Genomic DNA, 26,787 nt, shown 5'->3' on the forward strand with positions numbered 1-26,787 from the left:
TGTTGCGTCTAGGGGGCAGTGAGGACTGTGGCAAACCAGTGAGCTATAGCTTGTCTTAGAGTGTATACTCCTTGCTTCCAGCTGATGTTTGCCATCTGGGAATTCAGAACTGTGATATGGGAGATTTGGGGTAGTTGGTTTTTTTTTTTAAATTTATTTTTTATTTTAATTTTTTGCTGAAATCTTGGCACCTACCTCACAGTTTAATTAATAATTCCCAGGGGAAGGGTGCCAACCCACACGTCTGTGGGCTGCCAGTTCACATTGCCCATGGCAGGCTGGAATGGCCGGGCTGGTCCTGCTCATAAAAGCAAACCAACTGGACAGATCAGAGATGGAGGCAAGAAGGTGCTGTGTTAACCCAGCGGTCCTGCACTTGTCCTGGTGTCAGGGTTCGGGCAAACTCTCTGGGAGCCGGGCAGCCTGGCTCTGCTGGCCCATTCAGGAGGTAGCTGGGTCACAAGTGAAGCTCTAAGTACGAGTAAGCTGTTCCTAACTGCTCTGTTGTTCAGTTACTGAGTCATGTCTGACTCTGCAACTTCATAGGCTATAGCATGCCAGACCTCCCACTCCTTCGCTGTCTCCCAGAGTTTGCTTAAATTCATGTCCATTGAGTTGATGATGCCATTCAACCATCTCATTTTCTATCATTCCCTTCTCCTCCTACCTTTGATCTTTCCCAGCATCAGGGTATTTTCTACTCCTAACAGTTGGGAGCATCTAATTTTATCAGTCAGCGGTGTCGCCTGGTTGAAAGGAAGAGAAGAACGAATGTTGTCTGGATGCAGGTACTGGGCTGAATGCTTGACTGCTCAGGGCCAGCTTTCTGGGGATGCGACCTTTGCAGTTACACAGCCCTGTGCTCAGAAGGCCCTGTGTTTGCATTTATGTTCTGCATCAGCTCTTGAAACTCTTCAGTAATTTTTGAAAAAGAGGCCCCATGATTTCCTTCTGCATCTAGCATAGTCTGCTTTGCGTAGGTTATCTAATTCCCCTAAGTCCCTCGAGAGGTGAGCATTGTCATCTGTTTGCCCTTGATAGAGGAGCGACCAGAGAGGCTCAGAGACAGTCACTTACCCAAAGTCACACGGTGAAAAAGGCATGAGGCAGGATGTATAGTCAGAATTTGCAATCCTAGAGGGCAGGATCTTGGTTTCTCTGAAAAGTCAGTAGTATGTTCTAGTGTTTGGGGCCTTGGCGTGGGGAAGATTGTTGGGAGAACAAGGGCAGGGGAGGAAGAGTGTAGACCCAGCTGAGGTGGCAGGTTACGTGTTCCTAGTTAGTTTCTAGTAGTTGACTGTTTGATGGCACTTTCTCCTTTGAGGGCCCACTGGGCCATACCTCGAGTCAGGCACCAGGACAAGTGTTTCTTCCTAAAGCACGGCAGGAAGCTCTAGTCTTAGGACAGACTTTGAGGTTCTGGCTCTTCACTGGTGGTCACCTCACGGGCTGCCCCCACTGCCAATGCCCCCAGAACCCACCTGCGGTTCTGTGTGATTGCCACATGTCCCCTCGTATATTACAGGGGGATTCAGATTCTGCAGACACCTGACAGGTGCTCTCCATCTGCCTGGTGCGATGCTAGGGTGCTGAAGAGGGAGAGGATGGTGGTGGTGATGATGGTTGTCACAATTGGTAATGTTAAGTAGGTGCTTATAGGTGCCAGGCAACACGCTAATGGTTTTATCGAATTAACTCATGTAATCGTCACACCCCCCTCCCACCCCACTGTAGTGGGAAATATCATTATTCCATTTGCAGATGGAAAAACTGATGCCCAAAGAGCTTAAGTAACTCCCCAAGTGTTGCGTGACTAGGAAGAGACAGAGCTTTATTACTGTTCTATGCGGAGACCATCGGGCTGCTCTTCGGGACTTTACAGTAAGTCATAAGAGAGCTCTTGAAATTACATGTGCTGTAAGGAAAGTGCATGATGACAACCACCATGGCGAGGATTAGAGGATTTATTTAGTTTTTGCTCAATGCCGGGCACACCTCTAAGCATTCTACTTGTGTCTTGAGTTTTCCTGCCACATCAGGGAAATAAGTTCTTGTCTCCCCATTTTATAAATAGAGAACTCCAGGCCCCGAGTGATGCAAGTTATCAGTTAGAGGTCATGTAGAAAGTGGCAGAGCCAGGGTTCAAACCTGTAATCTCTGCTGCGCCTTCCAGAGAGCACAGTCCGAGGGTCTAGGGAGGCTTCACAGAGAAGGTGATCCCTGCGCCTGAGCCAGGACTGAGGGATCAGGAGGAGCTTCCGGGGACAGGATGGAGCAGTGTTCCCAGGCAGTGAGCTCAGCGGGGTCAGAGGTTGAGAGGCGGGATCGTGGCCCAGCTGGTCACTGGATGGGTGGATGTGGCTGGAACCCATTGCAGCGGAGGGGGTAGCAGGAGATGATGGGGTGGGGAGGCCCACTCAGGGAGGACCTTGCTGTCCCCAGGGGCAGGGCGAGATTCCTCAGGAGAAGATGCACATGATTGTGTGGCCATGGAGTGGAATTCCAGGCTCCTGGTACCGTGAAGACAAAGCGGGACTCTGAGTTTTAACATGCAGTCAGCTTTGTTGTGCCCAAGTGGAAATCCAGCAGCACTCCTATTTTTGCCTGGCTTTTATGTAAACGACCTAGGCAGATCCCACTGCCTGTCATTAGTCCAGGCGAAGACCAAACTGCTGTCAAAATAATCCTTAGATTTTTCTCTCTCACTGCCAGCTGTTGCTGGTCTGAGTTTTCTTCCACAAATGCCACCATTCAAGGGGCTGTCTTGAGAGGGACTTGAGATATGTTTACTCCCTCAACCTCTCAAAAAAAAAAAGTGCTCACACAGGCGTGATGAAATGTTAGAAACAGCTCCTTTGTGAAATCTGAGGGAGTTTGGGGCGAGGGTCATTCTCAGTGATTTGAGGATGAGCAGGACGTGGGCTTTGCCTTCTGCCTCCTCCCCACCCCTGCCTAACCATGCCGTAGCCCAGACAGGAAGCCTCTTCTGTGAGAAGGAAAGGAGAGAAATAAGACATTGGGTATGCTCAGGCTTCCCAGGGTGGAAAGTGAGTTCCCAGGTTGTAAGGCATTTATGTCAGCCCTCCTGCCATATTTTCCATTAAGGGCACCATCCTGGCTTTGAGATTCCCCACCACCAGCCACATAATTACCTGGCTGGGCTGCCCCCTGCTGGAGCCCTGCAAAATTCTCATTTGCAGCTTGGATTCTTTCTGCGGCTGCTGACCAGAGCTTGTGATGAAAGCATGATATAGAGGGGGAGTTTGTACATCTGATGCGTGTCTGCCTCAGCTTACAATCTTGCAGGACATATCCTGTGGCCTAAAACTGGTTCCCTTAATCCAGCCTACAAACCCTGGCTGATGGGGCCTCCAACTCTCCATTTTAGAACCCCCCTTCATCCTCATACCCCCTCTACTTCAGTGCTCTCTCTCAAGAACACATCTGTGCTTGCCCTTGACCTGGCTAACTCACCTTCATCCATCCTTCAGCTGCCATCTGAACATCAGGAAGCCCCCCCAGAATCCCTAGGCTGAGACCGCTGTTCCCCTGGACCCCGTGTGCTGCCTGTGGCATCACTTTCATTTATTCCAATTGCTTGTTCATGCATCTGCTCCTCTCCCTTCAAATTCCCACCCCACAGACACAGAGTTGTTCCTGTCTGATGTCTTCTTGCCTCCGCATCCCGTCTCACCATGCCTGGCACGCAGTCAGGACTTGTCAGATAGATGCCTAACGGAAGCCTCTGGGGCATGCTATCACAAGAAATGGGCTAGCATGGTTAGGGAGGCTCTTTTTGCCCTGCTGAGGTTTTTCATCAGAGTGTGCGTGCCTCTGTCTTGTCACCTGTGAGCTGGGCATACATCTGGTCCCGCCTGTGCATGAAACAAAGGAGGGGATCAGGGTCAACTACATTTGAGGAAACCCAGTAAAAAGGCTGTAACCCATTTCTTCCTCACTCCAGGTCTTACCTCTTTAATAATCTGCTCCCAGGACCAATTATCTCTTTCCTGCTCAGCCCACCTCCTCTCTCCTGGAAACCCAGCCTGATTAGCCCTTCACGTAGTCCATCCAGCTCAGGGGTGCTCAGGGCTGGCTGAACGCTGGCCTCATTTCTGCAGAGCAGGAGGAATCCTCGCTGAGCCCTGCAGCCAGCGGTGGAGGTGTCTGTGGGCTTCTCCCTGCGATCAGGGAACCTTTGCTTTCTCACACGTGCTTCTCCTGACCGTCTCTGTGTTCCTGGGCTCTTCCCAACCCCATGCCACCCTCTGAGCTTCCTGTGGACCACCTGGAGATTTCCAGGCATCAGCGCCACTGTTTGTAGACTAGGTTCTCGCCTGAGTCTGCTAGGAACTTGTGAAGATCCTTGGGACCTGAGAGAGAGGAGGAGGAGCTGCTGGGGTAAGAGGTGCTAGCCGACCCGAGAGAATCCTCTACTATTCTACAAGCTTCCCCTCTTAACCCCCTTCCAGGCTGGCTACTGTTGAGTGGCTGATGTGTGCTGGGAGCAGAGAGAGATGTGGCTGCCTCTCTGAGAGCCTTTAGAAGGATGGGGTAAGGGGGCAGGTGGGAAATGGGATCAAAGGAAAAGCTTTCGAACCAGATTTGACGGAAAACGGGTTCTCTGGGGATCTGGGTGGTGGGAGCTGATGGGCAGGAGGAATCTGGGTGCTTCTGCAGGAGGGTGCTTGAGTCCTGCTCCTTCCCCTTGGCCGGGAGACTGAGGAATCCACTCGTGGACAGTTGTCTCACCAGGACTGTTAGGGAGGGTGGTTTCCCACACCAGGACTAGAGGAGGGGGTAATGGATGCTAAGCAAAGAAATATACACCCAATCAGTCACAGACAGTTGTCTTAGTAAAACCCATCTTTCCCTCCCTCCCTCCCTCCTGCCCTGGCAAGCCTGCCAGGCTCCCCTGTCCATTTTCCAGAAGCAGTCTCAGTGCTCCTTTCAGACCCGAGCACATTTCTTCAGTGTATCCAGAGGCCACTCAGGGTCAGTAGCATTCTCAGAGGGAGGCTGGGTCTCTGGCGTCGGCTCAAGTCTTTGCAAAAACATCTTGATCTCTTATCTTCAAACCCATCCCACTGGTGACGACGGGGTGCAGCCTGCAGAACAGGCCCCGCTTGGCTTGGGGCTCCCCAGGAAACAGCGAGGACAGTGGTTTGCCCCTCATCACCGGGCAGCCCCGTTCTCCAGAAACCACCCAGAAGTGGAGCAGAGCTGTCCGGCACAGTCAGGCTCCCCTGTCTCCCGCGCTCGGCTCGCCTCTGCCCTCTAACTGGCACGGTTTCTCTTTGCAGCAGAGAAGAACACCTCTGGGATGATAAGCCGGCCTTCCCCCGGGAGGATGGAGTGGATCATCCCTCTGATTGTGGTATCAGCCTTGACCTTCATGTGCCTCATCCTTCTCATTGCTGTGCTTGTTTACTGGAGGTGAGTCGCCAGGCAGCCCTGGGGTGGGGCTCGGGTTCTGCTGTCAGCAGGTGCCCATAAGAGAGGTTTAACCAAGGGGAGGGGACGCCCATGGCCTCTTCACTTAGAAAGGTAAGGTGGCTGCGGTGCTTCTTGTGTTACCACCTGGGAGACCCGCTTTATCTGCAAGAAACTGGCGACACTGTTGAGATTAAGGCACCCATGATGAGCTCCTAGAATTTAGTGCCAAAGAGGCTTTTGCTCAAAAATCAGGGAGATGCGAGTTCAAATACCAGCCCTGCTACTTGCTGGCTACAAATCCCATTTCTCACTTTGAGCTTTAGTTTCTGAACCTGCAAAATGAGTTAATAAGTTTCCGAGCTTTCCCAGTTTCTCTGAGACCATGCTCCACTTTGTCATAACCACATAAGAGCTCCTCTTGACCTTAAAATTTTTTTCATAGCCTTTTACTGAAAATTCAGTGATGGAACATTTATCATATTCTGTGGCATTTAATACTCATAAAGATGGCTGATGGTAAGTCATCCTTATACAAGCATCATCCTTGAACTGGTTCTCACTGCTTCCCGAGGGAAGCCTATTTGAAGCTTCTATTTAAAAGTTGTCTGTTTTTTCAGCTCCACACTGTCAGCCAGTTTAACTGAGTGAGATAGGCTGGCCCACTTGGTTGCCCTGGCAGGCTTCACCTCTCAAACTGATGTAGGAAGCTTCTGCCCTTTAACAAGCTTCATCAATAATGGACGGGCGTCATGTTTCCCTCCTTTCTTTCCATTCATTCGATGAATTTTGAGCCCCTGTTGTGTGCCAGACAGTCTTTTCTCATGGAGCTCACATTTTAGTAGAGGAGACAGGGGATAAATAAAGCAAACACATGGCGCTCACATTTTAGTAGAGGAGACAGGGGATAAATAAAGCAAACAAGATGATGTTAAGTGTACAGTGAGAAAAATCATTCTGGAAGGTGGAGGGGGATGCTGAGGCTTTAGGATGAATGGTCAGAGTGGTGGTGGTGGTTGTTGCTTGGTTGCTAGGTCATCTCTGACTCTTTGCGAGCCCATGACTGTAACCCTCCAGGCTCCTCTGTCCATGGGATTTCCCAGGCAAGAATACTGGAGTGGGTTGCAATTTCCTTCTCCAGGGGATCTTCCCAACCCAGAGATCAAACCTTCATCTCCTCTTGGCAGGCAGGTTCTTTACCACTGAGCCACCTGGGAAGCCCTCAGAGTGGTTAAAGAAGGCCTACCTGGTAAGGGGTATTTGTCCAAAGGAATCAAACGGGTTCTATCTGGGGCAGGTTCCAAGCAGAGGAAATTGCATGTGTAAAGGCCCTGAGGCAGGAATGTGTCTGCTATGTTCCAGGAAGAGCCAAGAGCTGTGGCTGGAGCAGATGAGTGTGGGGAGAGAGTGTAGGACAGGGTATCAGGAAGAAACAGGATAAAGGGGAGTTGATCATGCACAGCTTTGTGAACACTCCAGACCTCTGGAACACATTGCCTTTTACCATGACAGAGGAGTGTTTGGTAGAGAAGTGTTGTGATTCAGGATTCCTTGGCTGTGTTACAAAGACCACTGAAAAGGAGCCAGGGCAGAGGCAGAGAGGCCAGCTAGGGGACTACGGACTTGTCCAAGAAGGAGTGATGCTGGCTCGGATGAGGGCAGCCACGCAGGTTGTGAACCGACGGACTGTAGACACATCCTGAAGGTGGGATCAACAGAATCTGTGAACAGATGGTGTCCCTGGGTCTGTTCTCAATCGGAAAGGTCAAGGGAATAAGGAACGGTTCATCTGAGGGCTTCCGCTGCCGTCTAAGGGTAACCGTGGTGCTGTTCGCGCTACAGTCCAGCTAGGTGATAGCGGACATTGTGTTTCAGGGTGAGCCTAGGAACACTAGACTCACGTCCCTGTCACCCTTTCTCTGAGACATGATGGTTTGCAAACAGATACTGTCTGGAGCCCACTGATTGGTACATCAGAGGCTACCTAACATGGCTTAAACTGAGCGCCTGGAGGTAACAAAAGGTCTGCACGCCCTCCTCTTGTCTCTGCTTGGTGCTGTGTGGTTTTAGTTGCAGACTCTCTGCAGGAAGGAACAGAGACGACCCACCGCTGCCAGGCTTGGTAACCCTAGCAGCTCCAGTGTGAAAAAGTTCCTGTTCCCAGTAGTTCTAGCACAAACCTCAGTGTTATTTCTGCTTGGCCCACCTTGGCTCTCTGCCTCCCTGATAAGGGTCATGCTGGCCACTGAGGACCCTGGCTATTTGGTCAAGCAGATGTGGATACCAGGCTGACCAGACAGACATGCTGATGGCAAGCTGCTTACAGGAAGGGGCTGAGCAGTGTCATCAAGAGAGCTTTTAAGGTCCTTCCATTCAAGATGTATTTCCCCATGAGAAATTCATACTGTGTATACTTTTGAAAAACTCAGTGAGTCTGAATTGCACATACATATTGAATAATATATTATTATTTCATGTTTAAAATATGTTTATAACATTTTGTACGTGTTATTTACATGTTAGTTACTATTAGTTGCTCAGTCGCATCCAACTCTTTGTGACCCCGTGGACTATAGCCTGCCAGTTTCCTCTCTCCATGGGATTCTCCAGGCAAGAATACTGAAGACGGTTGTCATTCCCTTCTTCAGGGGATCTTCCTGGCCCAGGAATCAAACCCAGGTCTCCTGCATTGCAGGCAGATTCTTTATCATCTGAGCCACTAGAGAAGCTGATATACATATTACATGTGTGTATTCAAAGCTTGCTTTAAAGTAACGAGAGGTTTAAACCTCCTTCAGTAAATACTGCCTATGAGTTGAGGTGTTTTTTGTCGTTTTGGAGGGGGGTTTTTTGTTTGTTGTTGTTGTTAACAATTTTATTTATTTACTTTTGGCTGTGCTGGGTCTTTGCTGCTGTGCAGGCATTTCTTTTGTTGCAGCTACTGGGGGTCACGCTCTAGCTGCAGTTCAGAGGCTTCTCATTGCTGTGGCTTCCCTTACTGTGGAGCACAGGCTCTAAGCACGCAGGCTTCAGTGGCTGCACATGGACTCAGTGGCGGCTCCCAGGCTCTAGAGCGCCGGCTTAGTAGCTGTGGTGCACGGGCTTAGTTCCTCCGCAGCACATGGGATCTTCCCAGATCAGGGATCAGACCTGTTGTCCTGCACTAACAGGCAGATTCTTTACCACTGAGCCACCAGGAAAGCCCTGCCTGTGAGTTTTTACCAAACTCCTAACATGCCAGTACACAGGACCAAGTGCAAAGGAGAAACTTCTTTCAGAACAAGCAAAGTGAAATTGAATTAGCATCAGGACAGATGAGTTGGCCAAACATGAGAACAGCCTACAGGGAACAAGGATCTTTTTTTTTTTTCTCTTTTTTCAAAATTTTTTTTTCTTTATTATGAACATGACAGAGAGATGTGCTGGGAGAGTACGCAGAGAAAATGCATACATGCTAAAGGGATGGGTGTTCCCCCCCAGCGATGCGGTTTTGAAGCTAAAACAACAGTACTCCTCTCCTGCCTTTGAGGCACCGTGAGAGCAGATGGTTGGCAAGCAGGCTTGACATAAGTAGAGCACAGAGGCAGATCAGAACCTCGTGGAGTGTTTCCTCAGGTGGCAGGCCTGACGCTGAGGTTTCAAACCACCTCGCCATCGTGGCGGTTTCCATAACCGAGGACTGAGTCTTCGCAGCTATTGCTGTGGTTTCTGCGTGTTCACTGAGGCTGAACTGCATGGCCCAGAAGTGTAACCCTTCACTCCCATTGGCCAGACATGGTCACACATCCCCAAGAACACGGGAGAAGTGGGAGAGCATGCGGGTATTCATGGAGCACCATCAGAAGTGTCCTCAAATGTTGGCATTATTGGGTTGAGTGTGTGTCTTGAAAAGGACACCTTTGGAGGCCAGATACTAGTTTTGTTACAACATTTGGCCAAAACTGAAAAATACAGGGTGGGAAGCCCAGGTGGCTCAGTGGTAAAGAACCCGTGTGCAGTGCAGGAGACACAGGCGATGTCAGTTCCATCCCTGGGTTGGGAAGATCCCCTAGAGAAGGAAATGGCTCCCCACTCTAGTATTCTTGCCTGGGAAATCCCATGGACAGAGGAACCTGTTGGGCATGGAGTCTCAAAGAGTCAGACCACAACTTAGTGACTAAACCAGCAAAAAGTATAGGTGGAGACCTCATATGTTTTTGTTCCACTGGAAGGTGTACAGAGGTCCATTGGGGACTATCTGAGCAGTATTTTTACAAGTATCAACATGGGTTTGTGAGAGAAATTTGTTTTGAAATGTAGTTGGCTGAGACGTTACTAGTAGCTCTCTCTCAGATTCTCCTTGCCAGGGTCCGCCTTGAAGAGATGTAGTCAAATCCCTAACAATGCAAAAGTTGCTGCAAAGCTAGAAATAAACATGCAGAGCATTTGGGGACAAGGGACACAGTGGTGGGGCGGCTAATAAGGATAAACTCGAGGAAAATCTTGCCTCCTTTTACAAGTGGTGCCCTGTGTGTGCGTTTTAAATAGTGCAAGCCATGTCAGCATGCGACAGTGCAGAGCTGTAGTCGTTGGCATTGAAATGAGGGAGGAGAAATCAATTCCATACTTCTTAAACTGTGCCATTTTGGCCCTGTTCCTCCAGACAGTAACAAAATGCACCTTTTGAGTGACTACAGTCACAAAGTACATTGCAAGAGCTCTAGCCCCCGTCTCACCAAGACAAGCTGTTTATATGGCACTAATGTGCTGGCGTTCCTGAAAAGATTGGGAGCAGCCAGCTGCTGCCACTCAGAAACAAGAGGAAATTTTGGAGAAGGTTTCTTTGCGATTTGCATCACTTAAGGCTGATCCTGGGGAAAGAGCTGTATACAGGACCTCCAGACCATATGCTAGGGCACACACCTTGTTTGTTTATTATCTTGTTCCATGGAATAGCTTAATACTGTGTAAGTAAGACATTAGTGTCCTCTTAGAATTGTCAGGATTGGGAAAATATTTTTAATTTTTTTTCCTGTAACCTTGAGGAAAATTGCTTTGAAGGTGGTCGCTCTCTGATGAGCAAAGAAAGTCTTACCCCTGAAATGGCTTCATACATCTTAAGGTTTAAACAGCCAAGAGTCAGTTTACTGAGTATTCAGCAAATCACACATGTGCTACGTGGATTGCATTGCCACCTAATTAAACATTCAAATCCTAGGAATTATTACATCCATTTTGCAGATCAGAAAACTGAGGCTTGGTAAAATCATAAGTGAGAGCATTCATCTCTAGTGGCTCCTGGATTTGAACCCAGCAAATGTGACTTCAGGTGGCACAGTGATAAAGAATCTGCCTGCCAACGCAGGAGATGCAAGAGATAGAGGTTCAATCTCTAGTCGGGAAGATCCCCTGGAGTAGGAAATGGCAACCCACTGCCGTATTCTTGCCTGGAGAATCCCACAGACAGAGGAGCCTGGAGGGCTACAGTCCATGGGATCGCAAAGAGTCGGACACGACTGAGCAACTGAGAACACACAGCACAATGTGACTTCATTGCCCACTATGTGAATTCGTTACATTATTTTGCCTAGATGAGGAGTAGCTTGTCTGGAGGCATTCTCTTCCTTCCAGAGTCTGTTTTTATAGCTCATTTGCTTGTTGAAAAGATCTGAAAAGATCTTGTGATTTGGGTTTGCCAAAGTCGCAAAGGAGAAAACTTGAGGACCAGCTCTATTTTCAGGTGTTTAAGAAGCAGAATAGATTTTGATGCTGAGTAATCCTACCTACCTGTCGTATTCTTAGTCCCAGCTAATCAGTGCTGTCTTACCTTGATGACAAATTGAGCATTTCATTGACCATACTTGTAGCTTGGGAGAGAACTTTCCAGAAGTGTAAAAACAGCTTTACTTCTCAGATTCAGAGAGAGCTGAGCTAAGTGCAGAGACTCTGAACAGCAAACGGGAAAGTCTTAAGTGGGAATTGTAAAAAGTAACCCCGTTGGTTGAAGTTTGGTAGTAGAAGGATTTCACTTTCTGGTCTGAGAAATCCACATCCCTCTTGAGCACACAACTGAGCCGTCTGTAAATTCTATGGTACATCAGCCCACACCAGTTTAGTAGCTTCATAGGCAGGTGGAGAAAGGTCTCTCTTTTTACTCTCAACTTTAGACTCCCAGAAATTTTGCCCTCTGTTGGTGCCTCCACATTTAGAATGCTGTTTGTGAAAGCAAGTGTGTTTTGTTGACATGCAATTTTTCTCTCTCCTAGATGTTCAGGGGGAGACAGTGTAATAAATAGGAAGGGACATAAACCGCAAATACGTGGAGGGTTTGAGTTGGCATGACAGAGGCTCTGGCAAACAGACAGATGCACATGAGGTCAAGTGTGGGCATGTGCCGACATCCTTCTTGCTGGAGGAACCATTGACCATGTGTGCCCAGCAGAGCTCGGGTCCCTCCTGGATTCCACAGTAGCAGCAGTGACACTCAGAGCACTGAGCCGTGTGCAGGCTCTCCTCTGCGCCCATCTGCTGTAGCAGCGGGTGCTTCCAAGCCTGTTCGCCAATCACTGGATTTGGTTTAGACATTTGTCTCCCACCCCCATCCCAGGAAGGTCACAAAGGAGCTGGGGCAATAGCAATGATTCCTCCCGTGCGTGACTATGAACAAGCTAACGAGGAGGAAGCATGATAATAATAAGTCACAATAATAATATTATTATTAAATAATAATAATAATAAGCACGATAATAATAAGTCACAGTAGCCAATAGTGGTGAATTAGCAGAAAGCAAACGTGACATGACTTAATCTTCACAGCAGACACAGGTGTTGGCCACGGTGTTGGGGACTGTTCCTTCCTTCCCGTTGGAGGAAACAGTGTCCACAAAGGGAATGGACTTGCCCAGGATCACAAGCTAGTACCTTTGAGAAGTGCAATTGACCTTGGTTTTTTTTTTGGCTGTGCCATGCAGCATATGAATTTTTAGTTCTCTGACCAGGGATTGAACCCATGCTCCCTGAGGGGGATGTGTGGCTGGAATCTTAACACTGGACCACAAAGAAAGTCCCTACAGTTGACCTTTGAACAACGCAGGTTTGAACTGCAAGGATCGACTTATACTTTGAGCTTTTTCTAGTAGTCAGCACTGCAGGACTATGCAGTCTGGTGTTTGGTTGAATCCATGGAATCACAGATGTCAAGGAACTGTGGATACAGAGGGCCAAGTACATTGCATGCAGATTTTTGACTGTGCAGAATGTTGGCACCCTTATCTCCATGTTCAAGGGTCAGCTGTACTCAAACCTAGGCCTTTGTTTTGTTTTGTTCTCCTAAAAGATCCTTTACAGGTGGCTCATGTATTCCTTCCTTCCTTCGTTTATTCAAAGACATTTCTTAAGCATCTAGTTTGTGTCAGGCACTGGCGATATGGCGAGAAGATAGGGGTCCTGTGTCAAGGAGTGTGTAAGGGGTCTTCCCTGGTGGCTCTGTGGTAAGGAATCCACCTGCCAATGCAGGAGACACAAGTTTGATCCCCAGTCGAAGAAGATGCCACATGCCTTGGAGCAACTAAGCCGATGCACCACAGTTATTGTGCCTGTGCTCAATAAATAAAGTTATTGAGCCCAGGAACCCCAGCAACCCCATGTCTTGCAGCTACTGAGGCCCACATGCCCTAGGGCCCTTGCTCTGAAGCAGGAGAAGCCACTGCAATAGGAAGCCTGCACACCACAGCTAGAACCTAGCTCCAGCTTGCTGCAACTGAAGAAAAAGCCCGCGTAGCAACAGAGACCCTGGACAGCCAAAAATAAATAAATAGTTACAGTAAAAAAAAAAAAAAAAGTGCGTAGATTAACAGAATAGATGAGCAGGTAGAAAACGGTTGTCCCAAGTAGAGGTTACAAACTGGTGCCCTGTTGTACTGGTTTTGTGTAGCTGACCTCTTGTTTTTAGAAACGAGAATTACTTTGAAAATGGGAAGGTTTTGCTTAAAACTCCCACTGTCTGGATTCTCGTGAGATCACTGTTCTCGTACTCTCTCATGGCACTGGTGGGCTGCACAGACCTGACCGTGGTCCCCTGCTCACCGGTCTGCCCATCTCTGCCCTGCCCTCGTATGTGCATTCCCAAGGTCAGTGGTGATGAAGGGGAGCTGTGCTCCCGGAGGTACTTGACCATCGCCAGAGCTGGGCAGAAGGGAGTCAGGGAAGCCTTCTTGGAGGAGATGGTTGGCTCTGATTTCTATAGAACTGAGAAGGATAGATGTTCAGGGTGGAGGAAACTGTGTGAGCTGATAGAGCAGCATGTGTTCTTGTTGTGTTTGATACTCCTCGGGGAAAAACACACTTCCTCTTTGCAAAATAAAGTCCACTTTCACGGGCAGCCTCAGATTCTTTTTAAGGGAATCTGGGGCACATACAAAGGCCCTGGGTCAGTCTGAGGTGCTCTTTTGCATCTCATGTGAGGGAGGGAATGAGGATCAAAAGACAAGTTTGCATGCAACTTTTCTCAAGTCTGGAAAAAGCCAAGCTTCCAAGTCATAATTTTTGGTGGCTTTGTGTGATCACCTTTATCATTTTGGAAACAAACTGCCCTCAGGGCCACCTGTATTCCAAGCATCATTTTTTTTTCTTTTATAATCCGGTAACTGCTCATGTCACTCATCTCTGTCCGAAACATGGACCTGTAGCCATAGTTCAAGAAGGTTTTAATGTAATCATTAGGAATAATTGTTGCAATCCAGCTCTTCAAAGCCTGACAGTGTGTGGAGCCAGTGGGGAGAAGAAAGCGCATTTCCTGATGCTGAAACGTGGCTTGCCTCTGAGGATTTTTTTCTAATGACTTGCTGGTGTCTTGCTCTGAGATGCTAAAAGGCATGGGGGTGGGGAGCCTTTAGAGACCCCAGCTGTTCATGAAGATGGTCACCTGTTTTTTTTCTTTCTTTCTTTTCTCTGGACAGCTGTGTGCAGGGGAATCTGGGTCACGTGGCAGATCCCAGGCAACTTTTTGCTCAATAACTGTTTCCCAAGTGGCTACTCAGGGCCCTTTCAGAATTCAGGAGACCCATCCGTTGTTATAGTAACCAGCCCCCCTGCTGTCGAGTTGGCCCTGAGATGCCAGCCGAAGCTCTTGGAACCAGGGAACACGTAGTCACTTAGACAAAAGCAGGGAGAGACTCACCACTAAAGACTGCCATTTATGCACTGTGATTCTTAAGAGACAGGACTGATTCTGTGAAGAAGTGAATGGATCCATTTTTCAACCACGCTCGCTTTGCAGGAAAGGGAAACTCCTAGACATATTCAGTGTCTGTTACATCCCCGGTGCCTTTCTTTGGATTTCTCAGAATGAAGAGTCCTGTCTCCCAGGGTTGATGAGGTCTGCCTTATCGAGTTTCTCAGGTAGCCCCCTTGATTATTTGGGATATTAGTTTTGTAGCATTTGCTTCTCAGCGGAGTGTTGTCAGTTTACAGGGTGGGAGTTTGAAGCGCCTGCGATTGTGTGTGAGGAGAAACTGCGGAGATAGCCGGCTCGGCTCCAAAATTCCTGAAAGAGTGAGTCTGGCAGAATTCAGAGTAGGGCTAAGGGTTGAGAAGAAGTCTAAATATTTTAGGAAGCTGCAAATTTCAAGTTCTTATGAAAATTTGCAAAAACACTCCCAACACACTCGTGATTCCCTGGGATTGATGTTGGTAGCCGCGCTGCATGTGAGAGAGAGAGGTTTTGAGGACAGTTGTTGCAATTCCACAATGTGCTCAGTAGAGGGAGACAAGAAGTTCTGAATTATAGCACCTTCCCCCCTCCACTACTTCTTAATCATTTTCCCAAGTTTTGACTTAGCCCTCATTTGGTTTCGGCACCAAGCACTTTTACCCACCATCGAGGCTATTAATTATCAACATAAAGGAAATCTTGTGTTGATGGAGAAGAAAAAACTAACAGCTACGCATTAGAGAAAGTCCATTCCGAGAAGAAGACAATCAGAAGTTCACAGTGTTCTTTGAAATCACGTCCTGAATGCAGAGTTCTGCATGAGATTAAGAAGAACTTCCAGAAAGGAGAACGTTTCCATATCCGTGTTAGTCTCTACTGTCCTATGGAGTTGAGAAAGAAAATCCTTTTGATGTGAAATCCTATAGCCCAGGTGGTTTGGCGGTTACATATAATTAAAGCAACACTTCTCAGGGTGGCCACAGTGCGTCTTTTCAAATGCTAGAGCCAAGCCTCCAATGCTCTGCTTATTTAAGTGTTAAGAGGAAATTCAATGTCACACCAAGTGTATTCCAGTCACCTGGCCACTGCTGCCCGACCCCACCCCAGCCACCCGTGTCTGAGCTGCCCTCGTGTGATCCCACCCCCTGCACTGGGAATCAAAGCATCCTTCCAGAGAGGAGAGACATGCATGGGGAAAAGACCAAGCCCCAGACCAGTCTCACGGCACCAATTTCAGAGAAATCTGTGGCAGAGCTGAGGTTCAGATGATACCCAACCTGTCCCTGCCAAATTGTGTTTATCCCAGTGGTGTTTTAAGCCATCCTGTTTGCCAGGGGAGCTTGTCAAAGGTGGGAGGCTCATCAAAAGCCGTTACTGGATCGGTGGTATCCTTACCTTCTGATCACACTGGGGGTGATAACAGATTTCTAGTATCTCAAAGACAACTTTTCAAGAGCAGAATTTCCCTTTTTGCATTTCTTACCTCAGTTTTGAAAAAACCTTAAGAAGCCCAGTTACCTTTGTGGGTAAACCCTTCTCTTTGGAGCATGCCCCCTGCGAGGTCCAGTGGTGGGGTTGGTCTGTGCAAAATGGGGGGGGGGGGCGGTGGCCGATTGAAAGTACTGTCTTCTACACCTGTTCTCTTCTGTTTTTTGTCCATTTAGAGGGTGTAACAAAATAAAGTCCAAGGGCTTTCCCAGACGTTTCCGTGAAGTGCCTTCTTCTGGGGAGAGAGGAGAGAAGGGGAGCAGGTGAGGGGCAGTCAAGCTGAAGGTGGGGAGGGGGTCTCTTTGGCCGGGACTGGCTTGCCGGATTTTTGTTCTGTTGCCATGGGGAGTCAAGCCCTCCGGACAGCACAGCGCTGAAACTCACATGTTCTACCCCAGCTCCCAAAAGGATGGCTTGCAAACATCAGTGTGGCTGGCGGGTAGCTGGTAGCAATGCCAGTATGTCCGCGTGTGCTTGCTCTGCTTGATTTTGCCATTGGAGGGGGATGTTTTTTATTTCTAGGATGGGGATATTTTATGTTTATGTGTTTGTCTGTTGCATCCCTTTTCTTTCTGAAATTTCAGATGTTTGCATGTTGGAGAGCTGTAAAAACACTTTATGCATGCATTTAGCCTTGTGAGTGAAAGGTATCTTGTAGAAACCTAAATTTGTCAATGAGTTAAAGGAGAAGGGCTGGAAGAAAAGAGAGAAATGAATGGGGGTTACAGCATTTTTTTTTCCCATAAGAAGGCTAAAATTCAAATAAATACAAGAGTTTTTAATGGCTTGAGTACTTGAAAAAAATTATTGTCCTGGAGAGGTTTATAATAAACCTTTAAAAGTCAGGATTATATAATCTTAATCACCACACGTAAGCCCTTGATACTTTCTGTAAGGCTTATCTAGGCAAACTCTATTTAAGATGGTAATTAAAACTTTAATATTAAATGGCCTCTTAGAATAATTCGCTAATCAATGTTTCGTTGTGAGTAGCCCCTTGTTCCTTTTCAACGAAACCAGTTTATTGAATTGATATTTGACTTTTTGCATGAACTTATTTGTTTCCATCGGTTGAGATGAAATTGTAGCTGATGCACCCACTATAATTGGGGATAGCTGTGAGATCTAAGAAGGTATAGTATAAGAATTGTGGAAGATCAATGACAAATTCTATGATCTATCTTCTTTTAAGCTGAACGGTGTAATTTTGGGCTTTTAGAGAAAGGCAGTAACTGCTAACCGGTAATGCAATGATTCTTTCTATCATCACTTTTTCCTTATTGAAGTCTTTAATTTTGAATCCCATTTTCAATACTTCAAGAGTAAAAATTGAAATAGAAACCCTTCTGTATAAGTTTTAGATTCAAAGGTCTACTCTTAAGAGAAAGACCTTGGACCTCACTTAAATGACCAACTTTCATACCCAGTTCATTATAAATATAATGTAGTTTTGACTCTTAACACTTTAAAAAGCCATCATTACCTTGTGAATGGCACAAAGATAAATGCCCATCCAGTTTCTAAGTCCTTTCCAGACACAATGCCACAGCCAGGGGGACTGTTACGAGCTTTGATTTTTGTACTTGGCCCCGAATGAGGGAGTGGGCTCGTTAGAGAGGCTATGTTTTGTTATAAAGCACTCAGTCCCTCTGGTATCTTCTCTACCTCTGAGTGCCAGAAGCTTGGGGGAAGAACAGTTTTATGTAGGTCTAGAAGTTTCCCGAGGACTATCTTGGGAAACTGCAAGTATTTATAGAACCCACCTACTTGTGAATCATAGTTTTGACTTTACTTTTTTTTTTAATAGTGTAGCAGCTAAGACAGACCTTGGCTCAGGGAGTTGTAGCTTCTAACTGCAGCTCTGCCTCTTTGTGACTCTGACCTTGAGTTAATTACCTAAGCTCTCTGAACCTCAATGGACTCCTCCAGAAAATGGGTCTGTGATGGTTCCTTGTAGTGGAGTTGTGAGGAGTAAATGTAATATGTATAAAATGCTGACTGTGTGAGATCTATTACACCATTAGAAGACAAGGAGATCGAGGCTCTGAGAAGTTATTTGTTAGGGCCATGCTGCTCAGGCGACCCAGTAGGGACAGCCCTCTCTGTTGTCTGGGTCCTGAGCAATGACCTTTCTCACACCCCCACGTGCTGTGCTGACCACTCCCTGGTGAAGACCTGGGCCCCATACTGACCTGATCTGCAAGTTTCTGCTCTTCCTCCTTCTGGCTACCCCACCATACTCTCTCTCTCCCAGGCTGCTGCAAGAAGCTGCCCTTCCGTCGGCCCCTCTGGCTCCCACCTTGTCTCCTTTGATAACCTCACTGGCCTTAACACTCCTCCTCCTCATTTGTGGGTGAGAGGGCCCCGGGCAGTCCCAGAGTGGACACGATTGCCAGTGCAGGATGAAGGCTGTTAGAAGACATTGTTAATGATACCCTCCAGAAAGGAGAAGAAAAAGCAGTAAAAATCAGATCCGAGTATTTACTTTTTCAAACAAGTTGTAGGTTTAAATTTGGAATAGGTAATAATTGACATTTTTCAGAAAGCAAAATGTATAAAATTATATTTACCCTGAGATCGCTGTTTCTTCACCCAAACACCCACCTGCTTCCTGCCCCGTTGTAGACAGGTAACCATTCAGTTCAGTTCAGTTTAGTTGCTCAGTCATGTCCGGATCTTTGTGACCCCAGGACTGCAGCACGCCAGGCTTCCCTGTCCATCACCAACTCCCGGAGCTTGCTTGAACACATGTCCATCGAGTCAGTGATGCCATCCAACCATCTCATCCTCTGTCATCCCCTTCTCCTCCTGCCTTCAACCTTTCCCAGCATCAGGGTCTTTTCCAATGAGTCAGTTCTTCACATCAGGTGGCCAAAGTATTGGTGGAAAAGCCATAGCTTTGACTACATAGACCCTTGTCAGTAAAGTAATATCTCTGCTTTTTAATATGCTGTCTAGATTGGTCATAGCTTTTCTTCCAAGGAATAAGTGTCTTTTAATTTCATGGCTATAGTCACCATCTGCAGACATTATTGAACCCAGGAAAATAGTCTCTCATTGTTTCCATTGTTTCCCCATCTGTTTGCCATGAAGTGGTGGGACTGGATGCCATGACCTTAGTCTTCAGCTAAGTCTTTTTCATCTCCTTTTTCAGTTTCATCAAGAGGCTCTTTAGATCCTCTTCACTTTCTGATATAAGGGTGGTATCATCTGCATATCTGAGGTTATTGATATTTCTCCTGGCAATCTTGATTCCAGCTTTTGCTTCATTCAGCCCAGCATTTCGCATGATGTACTCTGCATATAAGTTAAATAAGCAGGGTGACAATATACAGCTTTGACATATTCCTTTCCCAGTTTAGAATGAGTCCATTGTTCCATGTCCGGTTCTAACTGTTGCTTCTTGACCTACATACAGATTTCTCAGGAGGCAGCTGAGGTGGTCTGGTATTCTATCTCTTGAAGAATTTCCCACAGTTTGTTGTGATCCACATAGTCAAAGGCTTTGGCGTAGTCAATAAAGCAGAAGTAGATGTTTATTTGGAACTCTCTTGCTTTTTCTGTGATCCAACAGATGTTGGCAATTTGATCTCTGGTTCCTCTGCATTTTCTAAATCCACGTTGAACATCTGGAAGTTCTCGGTTCACATACTGTTGAAGCCTGGCTTGGGGAATTTTGAGCATTACTTTGCTAGCGTGTAAAATGAGTGCAGTTGTGCAGTAGTTTGAACATGAGTTTGTGCAGTAGTTCGGCATTGCCTTTCTTTGGGATTGGAGTGAAAACTGACCTTTTCCAGTCCTGTGGCCACTGCTGAGTTTTCCATATTTGCTGGAATATTGAGTGTAGTACTTTAACAGCATCATCTCTCAGGGTCTGAAATAGTTCAATTGGAATTCCATCACCTGCACTAGCTTTGTTAGTTTCGGTGCTTCCTAAGGCCCACTTGACTTCACATTCCAGGATGCCTGGCTCTAGGTGAGTGATCACACCGTTGTGGTTAAATGGGTCATTAAGATCTTTGTTGTATAGTTCTTCTGTATATTCTTGCCACCTCTTTTTAATATTGTCTGCTTCTGTTAGGTCCATACCATTTCTGTCCTTTATCGAGCCCATCTTTGCATGAAATGTTCCCTTGGTAACTCTAATTTTCTTGAAGAGATCTCTAGTCTTTCCCATTCTATTGTTTTCCTCTATTCTTTGCATTGATCACTGAAGAAGGCTTTCTTATCTCTCCTTGCTATTCTCTGGAACACTGCTTTCAGATGGGTATATCTTTCATTTTCTCCTTTGTCGTTAGCTTCTCTTCTTTTCTCAGCTATTTGTAAGGCCATCTCAGACAATTACTTTGCCTTTTTGCATTTCTGTTTCCTGGGGATGGTCTTGATCACTGAAGCTCCATCCATAGTTCTTCAGGTACTCTGTCTGTCAGATCTAATCCCTTGAATCTATTTGTCACTTCTACTATATAATCATAAGGGTGATTTAGGTCATACCTGAATGGTCTAGTGGTTTTGCCTACTTTCTTCAATTTAAGTCTGAATTTGGCAATAAGGAGTTCATGATCAGCTCCCAGTCAGCTCACAGACTTGTTTTTGCTGACTGTATAGAGCTTTTCCATCTTCGGCTACAAAGAATATATAATCAATCTGATTTTGGTGTTGACCATCTGGTGATGTCCATGTGTAGAGTCTTCTTTTGTGTTGTTGGAAGAGTGTGTTTGCTATGACCAGTGCATTCTCTTGGCAAAACTCTGTTAGCCTTTGCCCTGCTTCATTTTGTACTCCAAGGCCAAACTTGACTATTACTCCAGGTATCTCTTGACATCCTACTTTTGCATTCCAGTCCCCTATGATGAAAAGGACATCATTTTGGGGTGTTAGTTCTATAAGGTCTTGTAGGTCATCATAGAATCGTTCAGCTTCGTTGGCATTATTGATTGGGGCATAGACTTGGATTACTGTGATATTGAATGGTTTGCCTTGGAAACGAACAGAAATCATTCTGTTGTTTTTGAGATTGTACCCAAGTACTGCATTTTGGACTCTTGTTGACTTTGAGGGCTACTCTGTTTCTTCTAAGGGATTCTTGCCCACAGTAGTAGATATAATGGTCATCTGAATTAAACTCTCCCATTCCAGTCCACTTTAGTTCGTTGATTTCTATAATGTCAGTGTTGACTCTTGCCCTCTTCTCTTTGACCACTTCCAATTTACCTTGATTCATGGACCTAATATTGCAGGTTCCTGTGCAGTATTGCTCTTTACAACATTGGACTTTACTTCCATCACCTGTCGCATCCATAACTGGGTGTTGGTTTTGTTTGGGCTCCATCTCTTCATTCTTTCTGGAGTTATTTCTCCACTCTTCTCCAGTATCATATTGGACACCTACTGACCTGGTGAGTTCATCTTTCAGTGTCCTATCTTTTTGCCTTTTCATACTGTTCATGGTTACCATTAGTACTAGTTAGTTGTCTGCACTCAGAGATGGTTATATATGTGTGTGCGTGTATTTCTGTGTGTGTGGATATATATGAATTTATTCAGTATATTCTTTTATCTCCTTTTACAGAGCAGAATACTGCATATGCTATCAGAAACCTTTGTTTCACATAACATGATTTTTTTCTCTATGCATATGTAGTTCTCATTCCTTTTTACAGAAGCACAATTTTTTTTTTTTTGTATAGTTGTGTTGTGATTTATTGTACCATTCCCCTGTGGCTGTCATTTTGGTTGCTTCCAAGTCTTATTATGACTGACGGTAGTGTGGTGCATAACTTGATATGTTCTTTTGCAAGTTGATAGGTCTATTTCTAGTATAAATTCAAGAAATTGGCTGTATTCTGAGCTACGTGCATTCATAACTTTGATAGTGCCCGTTTGCCCTCCCCAGGGGACATCAAGGTGGGCTTCTACCAGCAATGTGTGAGCCTGCCTGTTTACCTACAGCTTCTCCAGCACAGCGTGTTGTCAAATTTTGGTATTTTTCCTAACTTCACAGGTGGAAAAGAAAAATGTGTCTTAGTGTATTTTATAAAAAGGTTACATATCTTTCCTATAGCTCTGCCACTTGTATTTTTTTTTACTATAAATTGTTGATCTTTTGCTCATTCTTTCTTTGCATTGTTGGTCTTTTTCTAATCCAGAGAGAGACCTCTTGTCAGCAATACAGGTTGCAAATGTATTTTCCCAGTCTGTACATTGCCTTTTTACTGTGTTTATGCTCCTTCTTTGATGTTGATATAATCAGATTTATCCATAAAGTCTTTTTTTGGTTTCTGAGTTTTGAATTCTCATTAGAAAGTCTTTCTCCCAACTGAGGTTACTTTTTTTTTTTAAGGTACTTTCATGGCTTCAAATGTTAATGTGGAATTCTTAAATCACTTGGAATGAAACCTGACTGATAGTGTGATGTCTGAATCGTTTTTTTCCCCCAGATGGTCCCAAATATTTTGAAAGTACTACAATCTGGGGCTGTTTAGTGGAGAGGCACATAACACCTCAGTCGATCCTTAAAATAGCTCTTACAGCAAAAACCTGACGGACTTAGTTCAGTCACTATGTTCATGAAATAAGTACTTGGCAAAGGTTTTTACTGGGCCACTTTATGATACAGATACTCAGTCATACGTGCAATAAATGAAATGAGAATTTGCATTTACTAGCTCCTGCCTGAAATAAGTTGGACTGTCCTGTCTCTGTTAACCCTTCCAGTCAGTAGGGTGTTATGTCAGTCTCTTGCAACAGTGGGAAAGATAAGGTGAAGGGTTCCCGAAGCCTCAGTTCAGAAATTGGGCTCATGCAGACCAGGGCACTAACTGAACAGGAGTGGACTTGAGGCCCTCTTTCTGAGTTAACAGCCAGGAGTGTGGCGAGGACTGTCTAGTGCTCACTGTCTTAAAACCAGCTGGAATGTACACGTTGCCCTGTTCAGGTTCTGGTCTTGTCAGAATGGTTCATGAAATTACCTTTTCCTCTCATATCTCCCAGAAAGCGTTACTAGTACTCAAGGGTGTCTGCAGGGGTCTCCGGGAAAACTTAACGTCTAGCCTGGAAGTTTGCTCCTGCTTCTCTGCATGTTATTTGTTAATTTTCTCCCACTTTCCTAAGATGTTAATTGCAGGCAGTTTGTATCCTCCAATAGAATTCTCACTGCAGAAATCAGAGTCTTGTCTCTTCCAGCTGTAACCAGAGTTGGATGGGACATCTCTCCTATCCATGTGAGATCCAAACTATTTCCAAACATTTTCTCCTTATTTAATATGTTTGCTCTGTCACCCTGCCCACCCATCATTTCCAAAACAATTTTGTTCACTTTTTCTCTTCCTTTCTCCCATCATCTCCTCCTCACAGCAGACAAGCCCCACTGATCCAGGGTATGACAATCATGTGTCCTAGGATGCCTGGGAACACCCTCATGTGAATTATGCCATTAGATTATGCCCACAAGGATATTAGTATTTGTCAGATCTCAACGTCCCTTTGAAGGTTTAAAGAATATGCAAATAAGAAGCGCAGGTCTGAATTCCTTTTTTTCTAGAAGATGCCTTCCTGAAGAGATACTCTGAGTATAAACCGAGTTTTCCAGAGTGATTTCAGATGCAATAAATGGAACTTAACGTGAGTGAGTGGTTGCACATGAAAGCGTCTCAGCTGAGAACTGACACGGCACTGCTTTCCAAGCGGGACCCCTGTGTTACTTCTAGCAGGCCCTCCTCTTGGAGGAAAAAGCCCATCAACTCCCACAGCCTTTCCCTTCTATTATTGTCTTTGTCGATTTGATTTCTTAAGAAATCGAATTTTGCCATAATAAATCAATCCGTGTCTGTTTAACATAGCCCTCAATAATCTTCCTCGGTGGCACGTGAACGTGTTCCCACTTTCTGTTTATAAGTGGCTCTTATTCATACACAGTTTACTTCAGCAGTTCCATTTACAAAAGTAAATATTAACATGATTTCTGTGCTTGACAGCATGAGAATAAATGAGAGTATTAGCAAGCATGCCACCGTGATGTTAGGTGAGGGCAGTATACAGATCGGTTAAGATTACTTAATTAACATTCAGTAGCATCTCAGCCACCTGCCTGTTCTAGCCTCCAATTAGCATTTTGAGCTGCACACCATAGACAAACTCCTTGTCACTCCAGTGTGATTACAGAGCCATTGAACTGAATTTGAAGACAGTGACTTGGTTCCTAATCCCTGTGTATCAGTATTTGGTTCCCTGTGTATCGGTATTTGGTAGTTTCATAATCCCGGGCTTCCCTGATAGCTCAGTTGGTAGAGAGGCCGCCTGCAATGCAGGAGACACTGGTTCAATTCCTGGGTCGGGAAGATCCCCTGGAGAAGGGATAGGCTACCCACTGCAGTATTCTGGCCTTGAGAATTCCACGGACTGTATAGTCCATGGGGTTGCAAAGAGTTGGACACGACTGAGCGGCTTCCGCTTTCACTTCCATAATCCCAGGTTTCCATAGGAGTCTGCGTATTGTCCTGCGGCCCTACTGTCACCCATGCCCCATCAGTTACAGTGATGCTGAGGGAAGTGTTACCATAAGCCGAGGACCCTGGATGAGAACATGCTCTCATCTCAAGCTCGCCCGAGATGTCCAGTTTGACCCAGGTGTCTAGAGGCTTCAGAAAGTCTCCTGTAAGCAGATCCAGATGCCTGCCATCGGCAACAGTGGGCAGTGGAGTTCCAGACAGCTATGAGATAGACTCTTCCTGGACTGGAGGTCAGCACTTAGCTTTTGAAAAGTATCTTGCATCTAAATTATTCTTAGCTTCCTGTTAGAGGGGCAGAAAGAGATCTGAGTAAGGAAATTGTGAGGATGTGTCAGAGGCTTATATCCAGGAAAACAGGAGCAGCAGAAAGGAAAGCCTTTCTGCAGAAGACTGGTCCTTCTGGGTGATTCTTGCAAAGAAATGAGAGGCCAGGAGGGAGAACCTGGAGGGCTTCTGCTTATCTCTGTAGCTGGCTACGTTTTGTTTGAATAGGAAGCCTCTGTAACTTGAGTCTATTTATTAACAGCGGGCACCGCTAGAGCAGCTGAGGGGGTGTGTGGGGTGGGGGGTGGGGTTTCATTGTCAAGAGGGCCAATTAAGCACCCCGGTCTGTCCTGTGCTGGCAGCATGCGTGTTCCCATGGGGAGCTCTGGGGACTGGCGATGGCTTTCACATCTCAGTCCGTATCTGCTACATCTTGACTGGAAGATGTCCTTGGTACATAGGCTGTGCTGTCTCAAGAGTAGGATTTTTGATTTCTGAACAAGTCTCTCTGCCAAGTATGTGCCTGACTTGAAAGAATGAGAAATTGTTTTTAGAAATTTCAGTCTAACACCCATTGTTCGTGACTGTAGGCTGAAAACATCTATGGGTTTTAAAAAGCCTGGCTGATCCATACATACATACCCAGTCCTGCCACGAGGCCTTCAGACCCTGGGTGGGTTCTGGGCCCCAGGCAGTGGGGTATGGTCTTGAAACCAAGGAGCTTCTAGCCAGGATCCATGTGCATCTGACCACATGGAGAGGAATGTAGGGCATCATCCTCTTGACTTCTGGTCAGAGCTTGCTTATACATCTTAAAACCCAGGAGCCCATGTTGGTTTTCTCAGAAGGGATGAATGAATGGAGAGTAGTACAGAAAGCCTGTTTCCACTTAGCTACCTAGAGCTTCCTGTAAGATGCACATACTGGACCATCTTTGGTCAAAAAAAACGGAGGCAGTTGGCTTGTATTCAGGGACTGTGTTGTATGAGATGTGCATACCTTTCCGTGTCAGACCTCAAGGTGAGAGATGCTTACTCTGTGAGAGGCTCAGGAAAAGTGGGACCCACAGACTCACCTCTCCCGTTTCATTTTCATTCTGATCCAGCTCCCACTTGAGGTGAACTGAGGAAAAGCCTCTCCTGCCAACTTGGAATGCCTCTTCGTTGCATCCATCTGGGAGCATTCAGTGAGCGTGTGGCGGAACTCTTTATTGTGGTACTTGCTTCCTAGGCCTGGGTTTTAGAAAGCCCTCTAACTCGATTGGTTTTCATTGTTCAAGTGGCAGGATGCTTGGAATTGAGCACAGCAGAACATCATGAACTATTTGACAGTCAAGTTCGTATCTATAACTGGAATTCCTTCATGGAAACTAACATTTATTTTGCTGGCAGACAAGCAGAGCCATAAAGCCACAAAGGTGGCTTAAAAGGTAGCGGTAGGAGGAACAACTTTCATTTGAGAAATCTGACTTTTTTCTGTGCTCTGAAACTTGTTTTCCATACAGTGGCGGCACGTTTGGTCTCTCTTAGAGAATTCCATCCTATGTCTGGGAACTTAGGTTCTCACAGAAACAAAGCAGAAGACCTTCCGTGGTTTTGTTCAAGCTTTGTGCAATACAGGTTTTCTTTCTGTGTTTGAGATGAGTTATGTTAACATCCTTGAATTCTTACTCCAGTTTCACTTTCTCATATAGGACCCTTTAAATTCTAGAGTCTTCACTGGGCATTTTTAAGATGCCCGCCACCCAGGATTCTTTCATTTCTATAGGGCTTTCTTAGGGCCTAGAGATTCTCAGGAACCATTTTCTCTCTCGCAGTGGTCCTTCACCAGAGACAATCACACCCAAATTTGGGGATAATTTTTGCAGAAGACACAGATCCATGCACCCACCCTGGGCCTGCC

At 46.0% G+C, this 26,787-nt stretch overlaps 1 protein-coding gene across 3 annotated transcripts in view; it reads left to right on the top strand.

Moving 5' to 3' along the window:
* PTPRG (protein tyrosine phosphatase receptor type G) overlaps nt 1-26,787 on the top strand; it is a 768,152-nt gene that overhangs the window by 672,885 nt on the left and 68,480 nt on the right. Inside the window, exons 13-14 of one of the 3 annotated variants that reach the window (XM_040246532.1) lie at nt 5,304-5,436; nt 16,288-16,374. In XM_040246532.1, coding sequence (XP_040102466.1) covers nt 5,304-5,436; nt 16,288-16,374 — 220 coding nt within the window. The remainder of the gene's footprint in view (nt 1-5,303; nt 5,437-16,287; nt 16,375-26,787) is intronic. The other 2 variants (XM_040246533.1, XM_040246534.1) reach the window with 2 other exon arrangements.

Source organism: Oryx dammah, unplaced genomic scaffold (assembly GCF_014754425.2).
Source record: "Oryx dammah isolate SB20612 unplaced genomic scaffold, SCBI_Odam_1.1 HiC_scaffold_9, whole genome shotgun sequence".
Classification (NCBI taxonomy): domain Eukaryota; kingdom Metazoa; phylum Chordata; class Mammalia; order Artiodactyla; family Bovidae; genus Oryx; species Oryx dammah.